The sequence below is a fragment of the Gouania willdenowi genome, chromosome 3 (assembly GCF_900634775.1).
Source record: "Gouania willdenowi chromosome 3, fGouWil2.1, whole genome shotgun sequence".
Classification (NCBI taxonomy): Eukaryota; Metazoa; Chordata; class Actinopteri; order Blenniiformes; family Gobiesocidae; genus Gouania; species Gouania willdenowi.
This window is the reverse complement of record NC_041046.1, coordinates 23,551,544-23,568,368: the sequence shown is the minus strand read 5'-3', so window position 1 is coordinate 23,568,368 and position 16,825 is coordinate 23,551,544. Positions and strand designations below refer to the sequence as shown.

At 38.6% G+C, this 16,825-nt stretch overlaps 1 protein-coding gene across 1 annotated transcript in view; it reads right to left on the bottom strand.

Annotated features, from left to right (window-relative positions):
- LOC114461190 (CUB and sushi domain-containing protein 1-like) overlaps positions 1–16,825 on the bottom strand; it is a 478,378-nt gene that overhangs the window by 133,786 nt on the left and 327,767 nt on the right. The window contains exons 16-22 of the mRNA XM_028443085.1: positions 11,089–11,210; positions 10,740–10,812; positions 8,002–8,140; positions 6,391–6,578; positions 6,087–6,275; positions 3,493–3,609; positions 946–1,161 (exon numbers count right to left, since the gene is read on the bottom strand). Of these exons, the coding sequence (XP_028298886.1) occupies positions 946–1,161; positions 3,493–3,609; positions 6,087–6,275; positions 6,391–6,578; positions 8,002–8,140; positions 10,740–10,812; positions 11,089–11,210 (1,044 nt within the window). The remainder of the gene's footprint in view (positions 1–945; positions 1,162–3,492; positions 3,610–6,086; positions 6,276–6,390; positions 6,579–8,001; positions 8,141–10,739; positions 10,813–11,088; positions 11,211–16,825) is intronic.

Below are 16,825 nucleotides of genomic sequence, written 5' to 3'. Positions count from 1 at the left end.
AGAAGGAAAATGCAGGATAATTCCTCTCTGTAACACATTTTGACTCGTGCAGTCCCGAATCGATAGATAGAGCAAAGTAGTAGATATATTTCGATTTTACGTGAGGTATTAAATATTCATACCTCTTGATTCATAATCGTGATCAGCTTCACTGTTCAGGACTTTCATCTAAATCAATACAATGGTCTTATTTAATCGCAGTGTGCAACCCCACCACTGCTTTCTTTGACATCGGAAATCGTGACACCCTTATGTTAGTTTTTAACATAAATTGACTTTTCTGTGCTTTAAACATGATAAAAGTGCTATTAGGGATTCATACACATGCCCAAAGTGTATTTTTCATTGATTCCCTCAATCATTAGTTAGAGGGTGATTTTCTCCTTTCTTACTGCAGGGTGAGACGAAACATCTCGCTCCAATTTGATGACGCGTTCACACTTTGATGACAAATTTGACGCGACACTGAGCTGGAGAAGCCTCACCTCCGGGAAGCTCTCTGCCATGATTGACAAGTAAACAGACACGCCCATGAAGGTGAGCATTTCAGAGCTACATATGTATTTTCTACAGTCTATGTAGGTACCGGCAAACGCTCCGCCCCCACGCTCTGTCTCGTGTGTATAAAGCAGCATGAGCTTGGCTACAGAGTGGGTGGGAGGAGGGCGGGCTGTCCTCTGGCACTGTGCGGGGAGGAGGAAGTCAGTGTCTCGTCTCTAGACACGCCCACTCATGAATATGCATAACTGGGTGGCAAATCAGCCTGTTTGTGTAGAGTTACTCAGAAAGTGACTTTTCAGAGGCTAAAACTCTGGAAACCAGGCGAGTTTGGAAAAAGAAACCTCATATACTATGTTTTTGGGGTTCTTAGAACAAATGGAGATACAGTAAGTGAAAAATAGCATGAAATGAGACCTTTAATGAAAAAATGTGTTGTAAGCTCACCGGAGAACGTAATGTTGAATCCTTCATAACTCATGGAAAAATCTGATATAAATCGTAGCTGTGCACTGAAGTTCCCAAACAGTCCTGCCTTGACACTAGGAGGCAGCACTGAGCCGGTGAGACGAGCAACAGGAACTAGAAAATTTTCGTCTTCGGTGATGGAGAGATAGTCGTGGTTTTCCTCAAGATGGAAAGTATGAAAAACTAAATGGACTCCTGAAATATCAAATAAGGGGATAGTTGTTTAATACACATACTACATTAAAAAAAAAAACACACACATTAAAGGTAAATATATCTCTGTACATTATTATAAGAAATCATTAAGTATTGATAGAGCACCTCAGAGGGATGAATATCCAAAGGATTTCCTCAATCTTTCAAGCCACTTTTCTCCGAAAATCACATACTCATAACAAATAACATTTTCTAAGCTTCAACATGACATGGCAAATTTATGTTAAGATTGAAGTAGGACCCTTAGTGCTTACTTTTTTTTTGAAATACATGATACTGAGTGACAATAAATCATGTTTTAAATAGAGACATATTTAGTCCACCCAAAAAAAAAAAAAAAAAAAGATTTACATAAATTATAAAGCCAATTCTCAGTAGGGAAGGCTTAAAAAAGCTGAAACAATTGAACTAATGTATGAACATCAACTGTAGCAAGTTTGGTAATAATAATGAACAATGAGCCAAAAATACCCATGTTTTTTGTACAAAAAAGTTCAGGCGGAAGCCCACTTTGTAAACAAGTAGGTAACTGCAATATGTCAGTCAAATTGATTCCAATCATTATTCAGGTTTCTGCTATTCCATGTGTAATGCTATTTTTCGTTCCAATCTTTGATGCAGTTATGCATATGTGTTAAGGAGCAAAGCTTTGACCAATCATAATGATTGACACAGCATAGGAAAGGTCAGAGCCTGTAGAGATTGGTGATATCAAACACTATGGGACCGGGCTTGAGCCCTGGCAAATCAGAGCTGGATAAAGGGGGGACCTGCCATTTTGCGCACAAGCGTCTGATTTTGTGGCTTTCTTTTGGTACGTAACAAACCCAACCTGTATGTCAGTGCATTCAGCTTGGCCTGTAGTTTCACGTAAGCTCTTGTTATAGAGCTCTGTGTTTATTTTGTGACTCACAGCAGTGGAAAAAGGAAGAGTTTGTGGAGTGGTAGATTTTTCCCTCTTTGAACATAATGGCTTGGCGTGTGGGCTGTGGTCTTTTGTTCTGAATGTGGATTGGCTACAGTTTTAGCTGAGTGACAGTCACGGAAGCTGGAGCTGGGGCTGAAGAGGTAAAAAAAACTGCAATCCGCAGTCTGATTACAGACTGTGATGATCAGTTACCTTTTGTTATATGAACTGTATAGAGTAGTACCAACAGACAGTATAAATTACCTCAAATCAGGTGGTCATATTTATATATGAATAAAGGAAATTGTAATCTAATAAGGTTCTAGCTGTCATCTGTTGCCACAGTCCTACAAATATCTGTTCTAGGCCTGCAGAAATTGGTATTCGCTAACTTGGGTTAATTAAAGACTGCAAACAGACACCAAAGTATGGCAGGACACTTGCAAGCAATACTTTCAAAAACATTTGGAGAAAAACGAATGCAGCTACAACTTTATGAAAAAGTGAACATGGAAATCTAAGTTCACTATTGGACATTAATGAGGTGCCCTTTATCGCATTGATATTGAATGAGATGAGATGTGCATCACGGCTAAAATACTGAATGTGATGCCTGTAATAACAGATTTCACTATTTTTGGCAAGTGGACAGATTGATTGATTTATTTTCTTGTGTGTGTTTATAATTTAATTTTTTTTTTTTTTTTTAAGAAAATAAATATCTATGGTTTTTACATCTGTGACAATATAATGTTATTAGCTGAAACTAATTTAGAAAGGACACCATTGAAGGCAAATGTGTAAAATGGTCTGCCAATGATACACAAGAAGTACCAAAAATACAAAATAGAATAATGACTGGGTATTAGCGTACTCTTTACTTTTAGATAGCTAAACTTTGTTAGATACAGACAATTTGTGTAATTGTACTAGCAAATGATCAGAGTAGCTCTAAATTGATTCTTCGTGATGTGTGGGACACACTGCTGCCAGCAGAGTGAAGAAAATCAAGTAGCACCCGTAGTGAAGTGATCTGAACATCACTGACTCACAGCAGGGTCACATGAACGCACAGAAGACCATAAAAAAGTCTGTGGCAACTTGCCCTAAAGCACTGTCCCTAAAAACCACCGCTGTGCACAGTTTGGATGTTTCTCCACTCCAGTACATTGATTTGACTCTGGTCTGAGGAAGCTGGGAAACATCTTAAATATTAGGACAATTGTTTTCTTCAAAAATAGAACTGAAAAACTGCCAAACCATGGAAAACTCCACAATAAACTCGCATTCATTCATTAACATGACGTATTGACTTTTGGAAATATGGTTTTCCAAATGTTCATTATTAGGAAACACCACTAGGTAGAATTAATTTAATTTAATGTGAGTATGAGTGCTCTTACCTTTTCCATGAGACACCTCTATAGTCCAGGTGCAGTTAAGAGAGTTGGGGTAGAAGTCAGGAAAGCCAGGAGACAGAATTGTCCCCGTTTTGCCATAAACATATCCTCCACACAGAGCTAGTAAAAAAAAGTAAGGAAAAAAGATAATCCAGAACAAAAATATGGATTAAAAATAATCCCAAACTTGGTCAAATGTTCCCATGTTCCTCACGGATCCCTTCATTCACTAAATAGGTTTACTCTAAATCTCAGATTTAGTTTTTTACCTTTATTTTGTATGTTGTATTAAAACACAATCTTTTTTCATTCATAATCTGATGGATGTCCTTCCCTTTGAATAAATCAAACATTTGCTGCACTGGAGGTCAAGGTAAATGTAGATTTTTCAAAAGAGCTCTGGTATGAGAAATGTTACACATCAAGAATGAGTACAAATAGTGAGAAACCAGTGTGTGTGTGTGTGTGTGTGTGTGTGTGTGTGTGTGTGTGTGTGTGTGTGTGTGTGTAGCCCAACCACTGATATGGAACAAAACAAATTAATTTAGGAGACAGCAGAAAGCAAAACACTACATTCATGTAATGGAGAGTAAAAGAAGGCTTATGGTTCATTAAAGACTTGCCAGAAGGAGATAGTATTCTCTCTTTGTCACTCTCCAACACTCTTTTCTATTCAAATCAATTGATTTAAACCTAATTGAATTATGAAGATTTGGGTTTAGCTAAAAGCCAGAGGCTTCTATCCAATCCACCAAACAGGTCCATCTTTCTTTCACTTTCCTCTTGTCTGATAGTTAAAGGTTTATACAGATATTAGCACAGAAAGGCTCAGAAAACAAACACTAATGATTCATCTGGTTTTTTATTATTTTGGGCTTTTGTGAAAACGGATATTTCAAGTCTTTGTGCTGCAGCTTCTTAAGTATGTAAAAAGTAGTTCCACGTCACCTGCCACCCTCTCCTTCTCTGACTAGCTGTCTCCCATCAGGATTTGAATAAAACTAGGCCACAATCTGACTATGTGACCCAGAGAATAGGGTATGTGCATGTTTGTGTGCAAGATGGAAACTATGTATTGGTAATGAGTGTGTTGACAAAGCTCAATAGAATAGAATGTAAGTTATATCATGAATACTGCTGCTCATCCTTTTAAAACAGACTCTTCAATGAACAATTTTCTAATGAGTACAAAAAGAACTGAGCATGACACTAAAGGCCTGTGAGCAAAAAGTAAACAAGCCACAGTGAATGAGCCCAAAAGTTATGTGATTGATCAAAAAAACATCCTTAACATAATAGACAATATATTCTACACTTAGATGCAAACGAGGCCACCTCACCCCCTGATTCAGACTTAAAAGAAATGTGTCATTCTAAAATATTGAGCATCATAAAGCCGTCTTGTGAGATGGTGTGCTTGGCTGAAATTACAAAAAAGTCACATTTGTGTTTTACTACAGCTCGTGTTATGCAGCTGATTTTGTGTGTGCTGTTAAGTTCCTTTGGCATGCACCAAATCAAAAGATTTTGATGAAGTCAGTGTGTGCATTGTTTTTCTTTAATATCAGGGAGAAGTTGTCTGAGGGATTACACCATATCACACCACTTTGTGTCATTGAGGCAGTGTATATTATTCCAGCACTGTGTGGTTAATAGTACTGCTGCCAAATGACAGTGAAAAATTTGAATTTGCCTGATAAACATCTTTTCTTGAACATTTAGCAATTCATATAAGAAAAATGTAAGAGCTGACTGAAACTTTTTTTTTTAATATTTCTATTCTTTTAAGGCAGAAGTTCAGTACGTTATACTAAAGACAGTTTTATTTATTACAGTAATTGTTCAAATCTTTTGTAATTAAAGAAAGTAATCTTTCCAGTAAAAATCCGTTGTAAGGGCTTTATTGAACTTCACGCGTTTTGTCAATTATCAACACTAAAGTGGTTATAGATGTGAGAACTACAGGGCCTCTTTAGTGCCCTGTGATGAACTCAAGACCTCTCCAGAGTTTGTTGACCCAGAGGCTTCTGGTATAATTTCCTTCCTCCCCTTTCACTGCATGGATGAACAATTACTGTACAGATGATTTCAGGATAGATGGGTCAGAAGAAGAGAGACAAATGACTGCAGGTCTGCCACAACACACTGCAGTAATGGTCACAGTTTTACAAGTTTCACTTTTAGTAAATGATCAAATTTCATCTCATCTTCTGAGCAAAACTTAAAGTGGCTCTAAACTTAGCAAAGCAATACATTGCGTCTCCTCTTTCTTAGTAGATACTTGACACATTTAGCTCTGAAGTTTAAAGAAAGAACTACTTTGGTCCAAATTTACAATTTGATCAAGATCGAATTATTGTTAATAGGTGAAAATTGCTTTTGATGATATTTTATATCATTTGAATCTGCAATATAAAGAGTATCTGGATGACTTGTTTTTATTTTGCAAATGATCTATTTCAGATTAGGATGCATTGTTGATAAGTACACGCCTTAAATTTGGTCTGAGACCCCACATGAACCTTCTTCCATGAAGTGAATGCATTAGTGATATTATAATGATTACTCAAAGGGAAAAATACATAAAAGCATCTAACCATCGCAACTGGGAAGAGCGTGACTCCACTGATGATTCTGCTCACACACAATCGGATCCTGATCACTAAGTGTGTATCCTGGGTCACATGTAAATGAGACACGAGATCCAATGGAAAAGCTGTTGCCATGGCGCCGGCCATTAACTGGGATACCAGGATCCAGACATGAGTCTGTCTCCATTTTCACACCTGAAAATAATAAGCATCACTGAGATAAGTCGGTTAGAACACTTGTGTGTGTAGAGGCAATCTGAGTGTCTGCAAATACTTCCATCAGCGTGTCCATCCATACGCCTTACTTTACCTTCATATCTGATGCTGAAACCTGCAGCGGAGCGACTGTTGTCCGTGGTAAACAACAGGAACAGGAAGTTGGATGTGGAAATGAGGAAATGAGGTGCTTGGGTGCCATGGTATTCACCGATCAGAGGAGAGGACACCGAGGAGCCATCTCGGATCTCCAGGGTGTCGTAATTGACCTCAGTCTGAAACCTGGACAAAATACATACGAATATAAGTAACAAGAAAAAAGGATGGTCATATATATATATATATATATATATATATATATATATATATATATATATATATATATATATATATATATATTAAGCTTCACCGCAGCTGAATGAAACATTTGACTGAAAATATTCAATTCATTATGAATATTTTTACTGTTCAAATTCTGACTCCCCCTTTATCCCACCATACAAGTGATGCGCGCTTGTGTGTGTGTGCGTGTGTGTTAGCCAACAAACAGAGTTAAAACCACCATTCATATTCCCTGCTTTGAATATCGACTGTGTTTTAGAACCATTTAGCATGAGTTACATGACTACAATCCATCTGGGTGCACAAATAAGCAACAAAATACTTTTTTAGTCTGGATTAAGAAAAGGTAGGATTTATCCACCTTAAAATGTGTTAACATACAGTTAAAACCTACACGAATAAACAATTCTATTCTTATCCTAAAAAGATATATATCTCCTCATATGTCAGTTTAGGCCAAATTTAAATTCTTTAAATAGCCCATTTTTAGCATCAGTCAAATGTAAACATTAAAATACCATCAAAAACAAAAACACACACATAATGTATGCCAACAATACATAAGGATATGTTTACAGCATTATGAATAGGTGAAAAACAGGCCCGAAGAAAAATGCCTCTGCCAGGGATCCATCAATTTACCACTTTCTACACTAACATACCACACAGAAACCAGTTTAACAGACCAGTAGAACAATTACATGTTGACTTACAACCCTCTCATTAATTACAGATAATCTTCCATAACGTCATGCTGCTATAGACCCATTTAAAAATGGGCACCTAATTGTCACTGGTCATTTTTATTGCCAGTAATCAGCCAACATAGAAAATTACCGTAACATCATAAACTAAATATACAACTCCAGTATGGAAAGCGCTGACATGTCTTTGTAATATGATCTGAAATATGTAATATGAAAAACGTTATAGCTATACATCAGACATATGCGCGCAGTTGTGTTTAATCATAGACAAATTAAGTGCCTGAGAGGCAATGAAGATAACTTGGCTATTACATCAGTTCCTGGAATAACACATTTTAGCAGTAGCAGATTCAAGGGGCACAGCATCTGTCCATGGCTTGTTTCCAGGAAAAAAGTGGGAAAAAAAAGTCAACATTACTCATTTTCTGCAAGAGTAAGTCACCAACTTCATTGCTGTTGGATTAATTCATATCTGAAAGTCTGCTGTAATGATATATGAACTCAGGGAAGTAATAGTTTACCTGAACAGACAAACTTTAACTGTTAATATGATGTCAATGTGCATCAATGTTTCCTGATTGACTAATGAAGCCAAGTCTGACTAATAATCTCCCTTTAATGGTGTCTCTACAAATACCACAACACAAATAACTTACTTATCAAAGTGTATCTTTACAGCATGGTCTGTTTGTGCTTCAATCACCCACTGACAATTTAGCGAGTCTTTATAAAAAGAGGGCCAACCGGGGGAGAGCAGAACCCCATTTGGAGCAGTGAGGTGTCCTCCACAGGGAGCTGCAGGAGAAATAAACAGAATACACATACACACACACACACACACACACAAACAAACACAAAATTAATCAAATGTTTATGTAAATGCCATGGCAAAAGCACAAATCCAATATTTTATTAACTTCATAGAGTCATCATCAGCTCGGTTTATTTTAGCACCATAATCCATTTTGAATTCCTGTCGTCATACATGAGGGTTTATCTCCAGAAATGTCTCCGTGCTGCAGGAAACTGTAAAGACCTGCTGTTTTGTTTTTTTTTTTTAAGCATGAAGAATTGCAGAATAGTGTTATAGTGGAAAATTAAGAGCCTTTACAGTATGTCTTCAACACTGTAGTTTTGCATCACAACACAGAAAGACACAATGAAAGGCAGAATATGATGACAAAAATATTTGCTGGCTCACAAAAAACCCCAAATGCTTATGTAAAATCTAAAAAAAATTGAGGATTGTTATTCAAAAACTAGCATTAGTCTTTTTTAAATTGCTAACAAAGCTATAAAGCACTCTATAAGTGAAGTCTCTGGGAGTGGCTACTTCTCTGGAGCGGCGCTTGCATCCCGGGTTGCTGGGTAGCGGGGTGTTGCTGTGGGTTGCTCTGCCGGCTCGTCTGAGTGCTGTGGCTTTGTTTCCTGGGGCGCACCTTCGCCGGAGATGTTACTAGTGCGGCGGGCCAGGTCGGGCTCCCTCCGGGGCTCACTTGGGGGGACCTCGTGGGCCGGTGTGTGGCATGTGTAGAGTTGGGTGGCAGTGCTATGGGGTCTCGCCTGTGCCGGGCCCCCCCCGGGGTCACGCTGGGTGGGCATGTGGGGGCGTGGCCTGTGGCTTCTGGCCTGGCTGATCCGCGGCTGGGTGCTCTCTTCGTGGGGTCTCTCCGGGTGGTGTCGCCCTAGAGGGGCATGGGGGTGCCTCTTCCCTTCGGGTGTGGCTTGGTGCTTGTCTAGTCTTCCGGTTGCCTTGGGGGTGGAATTTGCAGAGTACGGGCACCAGGGCGGCCTGCAATGCCGGTGTGTGGGTGGGCGCACTGGAGTCTGTGCCGGGGTTGGAGCGGGGTTGCATGGTGCTTCGGGATGATGCTGTTTGCTGGGGTGCGGCGCTCGCTGTTCCGGTGAATGAGGTCGATATTGGCCGCCGGGTGGGTCTGTCCTGCTATCTACTCGCCAGTGGGCGGGTCCAGGGTGCCCTTGGCTGGGGGAGGTTGTACCGCACCGGATGGGTAACATTCGTTTGCCTCCTTCTCGAGGTGGCGGTCATCGGTCGGTCGCACCCCGGTGGGGGGTGTTGCCTTGTGGCTGGCGTTGTCCGGTGGGCGGCGGGACCTGGGCTGAATGGTGGCCAGTTCGTGGGCTGGGGTGAGGGGGCTCTCCTTTGGGGGTTCCCGGTCCCGGGGGGTGCCATTGGGGTCCGGTGGTCTTGGCCTGCTGGCTGGGCCAGTTCTTGCAGTTGTGTGGGTGCACTCTTCCCCACCCTTTCCATTTCCTACCTGAAGTCTCTCCCATGTTCCCTTCCCCCACACCCAGATGTAACACTGCCAAGTTTCCTACCCTAACTCGCTCTTACATGTTCCCTTCCCCCACACCTAGGTGTCTCTTTTTATATCCTCCCTATAATAAAGTAATTCTTACCAACTTCTTATGGATGGTCACAGTTATGCAATAAAATAAATTCATTTATTTAATTTCAATGGCAAAATATGCATTGTTGTCTTAAAAAATATTGCACTTCTTGTAGTGTTGACCTGTGACAGCATGTGCAGTCAAAGGAAAAATAAATTTAAAAAATCAATAACAATTGAAAGATTTTTATTCAAAGCTTGCATTACAGTTTGTTACAGTTTAAATTGCTAACAAAGCCATAAAGCACCATAAGTGAAGTCCTTTAACCATTGGTAATGACAACTTTTAATAGGTCTACTTTTCAGCCCTGAGTATATCTTTTCTGAAAAGTTGGAGCAGCAACTATTTATCATCTAATTTGCAATCTTACTTCTCACATGTGTCACTCATTCTGTTTTTCACACAGTGGTCCTTTTCCCTTTTCAATACTCTAACTGCAGAATTTTGGAAAGCCTATTAAAATGTGTCTTTCCACTTGTTTTGGCATAGCCTACTGAGACAGCAAAACTTGTACGGAAATTCTCGATAGTCACTCAGGGTGAAGTGCTCAGGTGATTATCATGGGATCTTATATACCTATATGATATCCCATTTTAATGAATAACTGTTATACAAAATAAAGTGATCCTATTCATTAACAATATAACCGCATGATTTTAAGGCAAGAGAAAACACAATGATAAAATAAGCAGCTGGATAATCAATGACTTACCATCCCTTCAACAGTTGTTTCCTTATACGTTACTTGCTTGCTCACGAATACTTCCACATATTAGCCTATATGTGCAATATGGATGCATCTTTGTTTCAACAATATCATGAATCTGTCACTGAATGCATTTCCCCACTAGTCAATCTTGCGTGAAAAAAATGTGCTTTGAGGTCCTACAGTCCTTAAACCATTACCTGTATAACTTTTTAGCACATGTATAAAAAGAACATTGTGTGTGTGTGTGTGTGTGTGTGTGTGTGTGTTATTTACCTTCACAGCGTGGTACAGCTGCAGACCAAACAACATTCCCTTCTTGAATGATGCAAGTGATTTGATCTGAGCCCTGAAAGTAAAACAAGGACATTGTGAGTGTTGACTTCGTATAACAAAAAAATAATATTGCATTCGTGATATCTAATTATTACTATATTACTGTAAGGCAGTGGTTCCCAAACTTTTTATCTTATGCCCGCCTCAGAAAAATTAACAATTATGAGGCCCCACTGACCCCATACACCCCCCCCCCCCCCCCCTTCTTCTAAACTCATAAAACTAACACAAATGTGCAATCACATATTAGAACAGTTTGAAAACCCCTGCTGTAAGGTACGTTGTTCACCTGTGTCCTGATGAAACCTTGATCACAGCGGAAGGCCACAGAGCTGCCCAACAGGAACTGGTCCCCATACCTCTGACCATTTACAGGGACCCCTGGGTCATGACATTCATTCTGGCCAAATGCTGCAGCAAGATAACAACAACAAAAGGTGTTATATTTAGGGACTGCAACAAATTACAAACTCAACAGCATCAATCTGGGTTCTTATTCAGAAAGTTAGGAAAGTATGGTCATCTCTGGTATTCTATTGCGTAAAAAACACATCTTTTGTTTGGATTCATTTAATTAATCTGTATCATTATTGTTTCATTGTCAGTGACTAAGATGTACAGTAGACTTGAAAAAAAGTTTATAGCCTTTTCCCACATAGAGCTCCTACACTTGGGAACATTGGGGATTTCAGATTCATTAGCTACAAATAGAGAAAAAAAATAAATAATAATAATAGAATGAAGAAAGATGGGGGTACACATTAAAGTATTTAGACCCATAAATTTCCACATGACCAAAAAAAAAGTCAATTTAGAGAGACATCCCAAACAACATCTTTTTGTCCGACACTTTCTGACACAGCTTGGAGTCTTCACTTCATTACACAAGTGAAAGTACAGAAACTTCTTTTAAAAAAAAACTACTCCTATAAAAGGTAAAAATAGCTCATTCAAAATATTATTTAACTGAAAGTACTGGAGTATTTGCATTAAAAAAAATGACTAAAAGGGATCCTTTAAGTAATTTTGAAATGTTCTTATTGCAAGATATATCCTTAACAAAATGCATTATTCTGCACCATATTCATTTTATTAACTTTTAAAAATGCCACTATTTTATCGTTTGAGAGCCTGTGTGCCGCCATGTTGAAATTACGTCATTAATGACGCAAATCACCCCTTTCAGCCCATTGAGTTCTATAGGAGGTGAGGCATTCAGGATCATTAAGCAGCTTTTTCAGTCAAAATGACAACGTGTGCTGCTTTGGGTTGCTCTAACATTAGTAAAAGTAAAAAAAAGTTGATGCAAACCTCTTTTATTTACCAAAATTTGATCAACTAAATCCGTGCCCCGAAAAAATCTGTGACCACAGGGGGTGACAGATCCAACTCTACTGTTTCGTAAAGAAGAGAAGATGAGCAAAAAATCCTGATTTAAACCATTAAACCATATCTTCAACCATTTTGACAAGAACACCGGTTCTTTGGGTCAGCATTAATGAGTAGCAGTGAATCCTGGTTGCCTGTATTTACATGCACGGAGCCGTCTACGAAACAGCAGAGTTGGAGCTGTCGCCCACTGCTCTCACAGATTTTTTTTTTTAATCCCTTTGCGTCACAGTATGCACAATAATATCTGAATACTGAAGAAATACAATTCTAAAACATGCAATGCTTTGTTTAAAGTGAGTTCGTTTTATACTTTTGGTGGATCTCTGGCGACAAGTGTGAAGCAAAACTCTTTAACCTTTTAAGCATGCAGAAGGTGGTGATGTTTGCATCAGTTTGTTATAAAGGATTCACCCAGATTACTCAAAATAGATCAGTATCATTGAGTAAACATTAGTCCAACTTTTACTGCCACCACAATGGCCACTTTATGCGTGGTTTAATTTACTTTCCAGAACGGTTAGAAATCATTTCTTCCGCAATAATTGAACCTCTCACATTGTGACTACTTGGCAATAACTGACACTATCATAGAAAACATTCAGTGCATTATTATTGTAATTGCACTGCATTGATTGTAAACATGTGCAATATATTTTAGTTAATACCTAATTTAACTGTTAAATTTTTAACTGAATTGATGATACTTGCAACATACTGACTTTTGAGTTACACAATCAAGCCAAATAGTGTATTACAATGTTGACAATTTGTACAGTCTAAACTTTGTTTTCTACCTTGTAAAGCTGTGTCTATGTGTATTTTAATAAGAGATCAAGATGAGATCAGACGCACTGTCAGAAGACTGGGGAATCATAACTATTCATTAGTGTATACTTGAAATCCCTGTGTTTAAAGGACAAAAACAAATATTTGTGCTCTGTCATGAATTATTTATATGAAAACATCTATTCCTGGCATTACTTGAAGGCTAACAAAGACACGAGTTAGTTCTCTAGAAGTAACAACAAATCGGCGCAGACAAAGCCACGTTCAAATATTCGGCAAATGACAGCTAGAATTTCAGACAAGGCAATTTATACAAATTTGAAAAAGCTCACGTGGATGTGTTCTCTACCTCTAAAAATGTAAAAATATTCAGCCATAACATTGTGATTATTAGTGGGTGGGATGCACAGTATTAGGCAGTAAGTGAACATACAGCAAGTGCTCAAAGATTAGGTGTTAGAACCACGAAAAGTTATAATGGCATAATGTTGATGGCAGAAACACAGTTAGGTGTCTGCTGTGGTTAATGTTATATAAAAATGTTCTAAAGAAGGAAGAGCATTAAATAAGAGACAGGATCAATTAAAGAGGTGTCACTGTGTAAGGACCGCATAGGTCCCTACGTGTGTGTCACCCAGCAGGGATGAGCCAACCCTTTTTTAAATGTCATTTATTGTGCAGAACCTGGTCACAGTGGATATAAAATCATTTAATTTTGGTCATTTTCTTTCGTAGTACTGTTTTATTAATGGAGCTGTAATTGTGAATGGGAGCTGTCACGCCTATATGAGGTGATCAGGTCGCGGGCGCCAGGCGCTTAGTGTTGTGACGTCACACGCCAACGACACACTGCTCAGAGCTGCAATACCGTGGAGCATACCTCTTTGTGGATTGTACCGTTGGGTTTCCTCGATCATCCATTGACGGGTAGGACAAGACTTCGCGGAGCTGCTGGGATCATCTGGTTCGACTTCGGATGCACGGGAGGGCAGCTGCTTGGTGTTTGTGAGTAACTGGGCTGCCTATGGCCCCGTAGCCAGCTACCTGTTGATACCAGTGTGTTCATTTTACCCCGTAGGACCGAGCCTGCGGTGGGAGCAAGGCATCGGGGTTTTGGACGTCAGCGTGCATGGACTTTTGATGGACTGATAAACTCTAGTTTTCTCGCGCCATAGAGCGTAGTTTTGTGTTTGGTTTTTGGTTGTACATGGGTTTACGCTCGAGCGTTGGGGTGGGATGTGCTTTGAACTGCCCGAAATACAAGGCTAATTCCTATAAGCCAAAGCTATTTTATGTGTTAATGTGTGTGTCGGCTTTCATCCCTGCTGGTAGACCGATCCGTCCGTGACCTGAAAGTGTGTTGTAGCTTTATTGCCTTGGAAAAGACAGGTGAATCGTTACAACTGATGGTGTGAATCGTGGCTTGTGTGGGTCTGATCCAGTAAAAGATTATCCCAAATATCAGTTTTAGGTATTAGCACTCGCTCCCTCTTCACGGCCACCATCAGTATACTGATTACGACACACAATAAGCACAAAATGCACAACTTTAACATCACATTGCACTCAGGACTTAAAATAGTTGACTCTTCCCTACGCCTTCCATTTTCCTACCCTGACTCCCTCTTCCCTGTTGCTTTCCCCTTCCCTAAGGTAAAATCCTGCCCTCTCTTTTTATATTCTCCCTTTAATAAATTATTATTATTTGCAGCATTCCTTAGGGAGGGCTTTTGATGGTCACAATTATGCAGTAAAATACATTTATTAATTGCAATGATAAAACATGCATAGGTGTCGTAAAAAGATTGCACTACATGTAGTGTTGACCATCAACAGCATGTGCAGACAAGGTAAAAAAAAAAAAGAAACATGACATTTCTAATATTCATTTACTCAGTTAAACATACGTTAGGATGCCTTACCTCTCTAAAGGTTTTGTGTAAAACCTACATACAATTCTACTAAGATCTGTATTTTATTACACTGTTTAAAAGGACAATAATATATATCAAATATATAGATTATATGGATGGAAATACATTTAATGTAATATATAAAATAAAATAGGTGGAGTATTACAGAGCTTCTTCTTTTTCCAGGAGGAATATTTGTCCTTGAGTATTAGAAAATAACAAAAGTGATTTTATAATAAACTGACTGAGAAAAAAATAAATAAATAAAAATAAAAAAAAGCATTATTGTGGCATTTAAAGGTAAACATGAAGACAAGGTCATTTTGGAGGTAGCTTATGAAATGGTGCAAAACCAGGAGATAATCACAGTAGATGAATCAGAGTCACTCATGCAAATCTAGTTCAGCTCAGAGCTGCAGAATACACGGGCAAAGGAAGTCAGGTTCAAAGGCTGACAAAGGGAAAGGCTGATCTAGGTGCAGCCTGCTTAAAACAGTAAATAAAGCTTGACACATCTGAAATAACCACTGGTTTAGTCAGTAAACTAAATTTGATTGGAATTAGTTTTCTTTTGATTGATAATTTCATGTAAAAACAATGCTACTTTACCTGATACTTTATTCAGCAGCTAAACCCCTCATCTAGGAAATCTTGTTATCTGATTTCAGCTTTTACGCTTTTAGCTTTGCTTAAAACCTATGCATTTTAATCAAAATGACTTTTCCAGAAAATGAACTATATGGGCCTATTGTTGGAAAAAGGGGAGGCTGGTTTGTAAATGTTGCAGTCTCACTTAGTCATGGGTGACTAATCCCTGTTTTGATACAAAAAGGAGAAAAAGGCCAAGCACCTGTTTTTCCTCAATTTCAAGGACGCTCGAGTGCAGCACTGTGCTTAATCTTTACTTTTATAACTTCTCTGTAGAGGTTTCTGTTGATGTAAGATTTGTCTCGAATGACTTATTCAGCTGACATCAAAGTGTACTACTGCTGGCTAAACAAAATACAGCATTAGAAAAAGTAAAAAAAAACCTGAACAGTTAATGGATAGAGTATGAACCAAAAACAATGATTTAACCCAGTAGAGTGTTGAAAAAACTATAACACCCTAACGTCAAAAGAAATTAAAAAAAAAAAAATGTGCCCTACAGTTGCTTTGGAACATAGGAATTTCCATAGAGATGCTATTTTCAACAATGTTTTTTTATTTTTTTGTCTGTCTTTCATCAGGATTATATCAAAAGCAGCAGCTTTTAACAAATATGTACCATTTAACCTGATGCCATGAAGGATTCCTTTGATTTTTGTATGGGATTCAATTTGTCATTATGATGAAATTTCTGAAATTCTCTCGGGTCATAATTGACCAATCATTTTAAAATTTTACTTAGTTTTATGGGGTCAATTCCTTAATTACCCCATTGAGCTTAATTCGGATAGGATTTGGATTGTGGATTTCATTGAGATTTTTCATAAAAAGTGGATGTGCAAGATTTCTCAATAACAATATGGAACTGTTCGGTACGGCCTCCACGGTTCATTACTGACTTGTAAACTGCAGTTTTGATGGTTTGGCATATAGGCTCCGCTAAAGTTTGGCGACAGTGAGAAGACTATTTACTTTTAGCATGGTGAGCAGTGACGAGCTACAGCTATAGAAAGCAACGCAGTCTTAAATCAGTGGTCTGGGAACATTTTGCTTTCATTGTCGAAGGAAGAGAAAACGGCAAACAAAAATGTAATATTGTAAATATTGTTTTACACGTGTCGCCTATTTAAATGGAAACACTTCTAACATGACTTAACATCTGCGATATCATTGACTGGAAGCAGGGTGACCAGTTGGAACAGTTAACATTGTCAACCTAAAAGCAACAGTTTCTCACCAGCGGCGTCATTCAGACATACCCCACTTGTTCAGAGAAACACAAAAAAA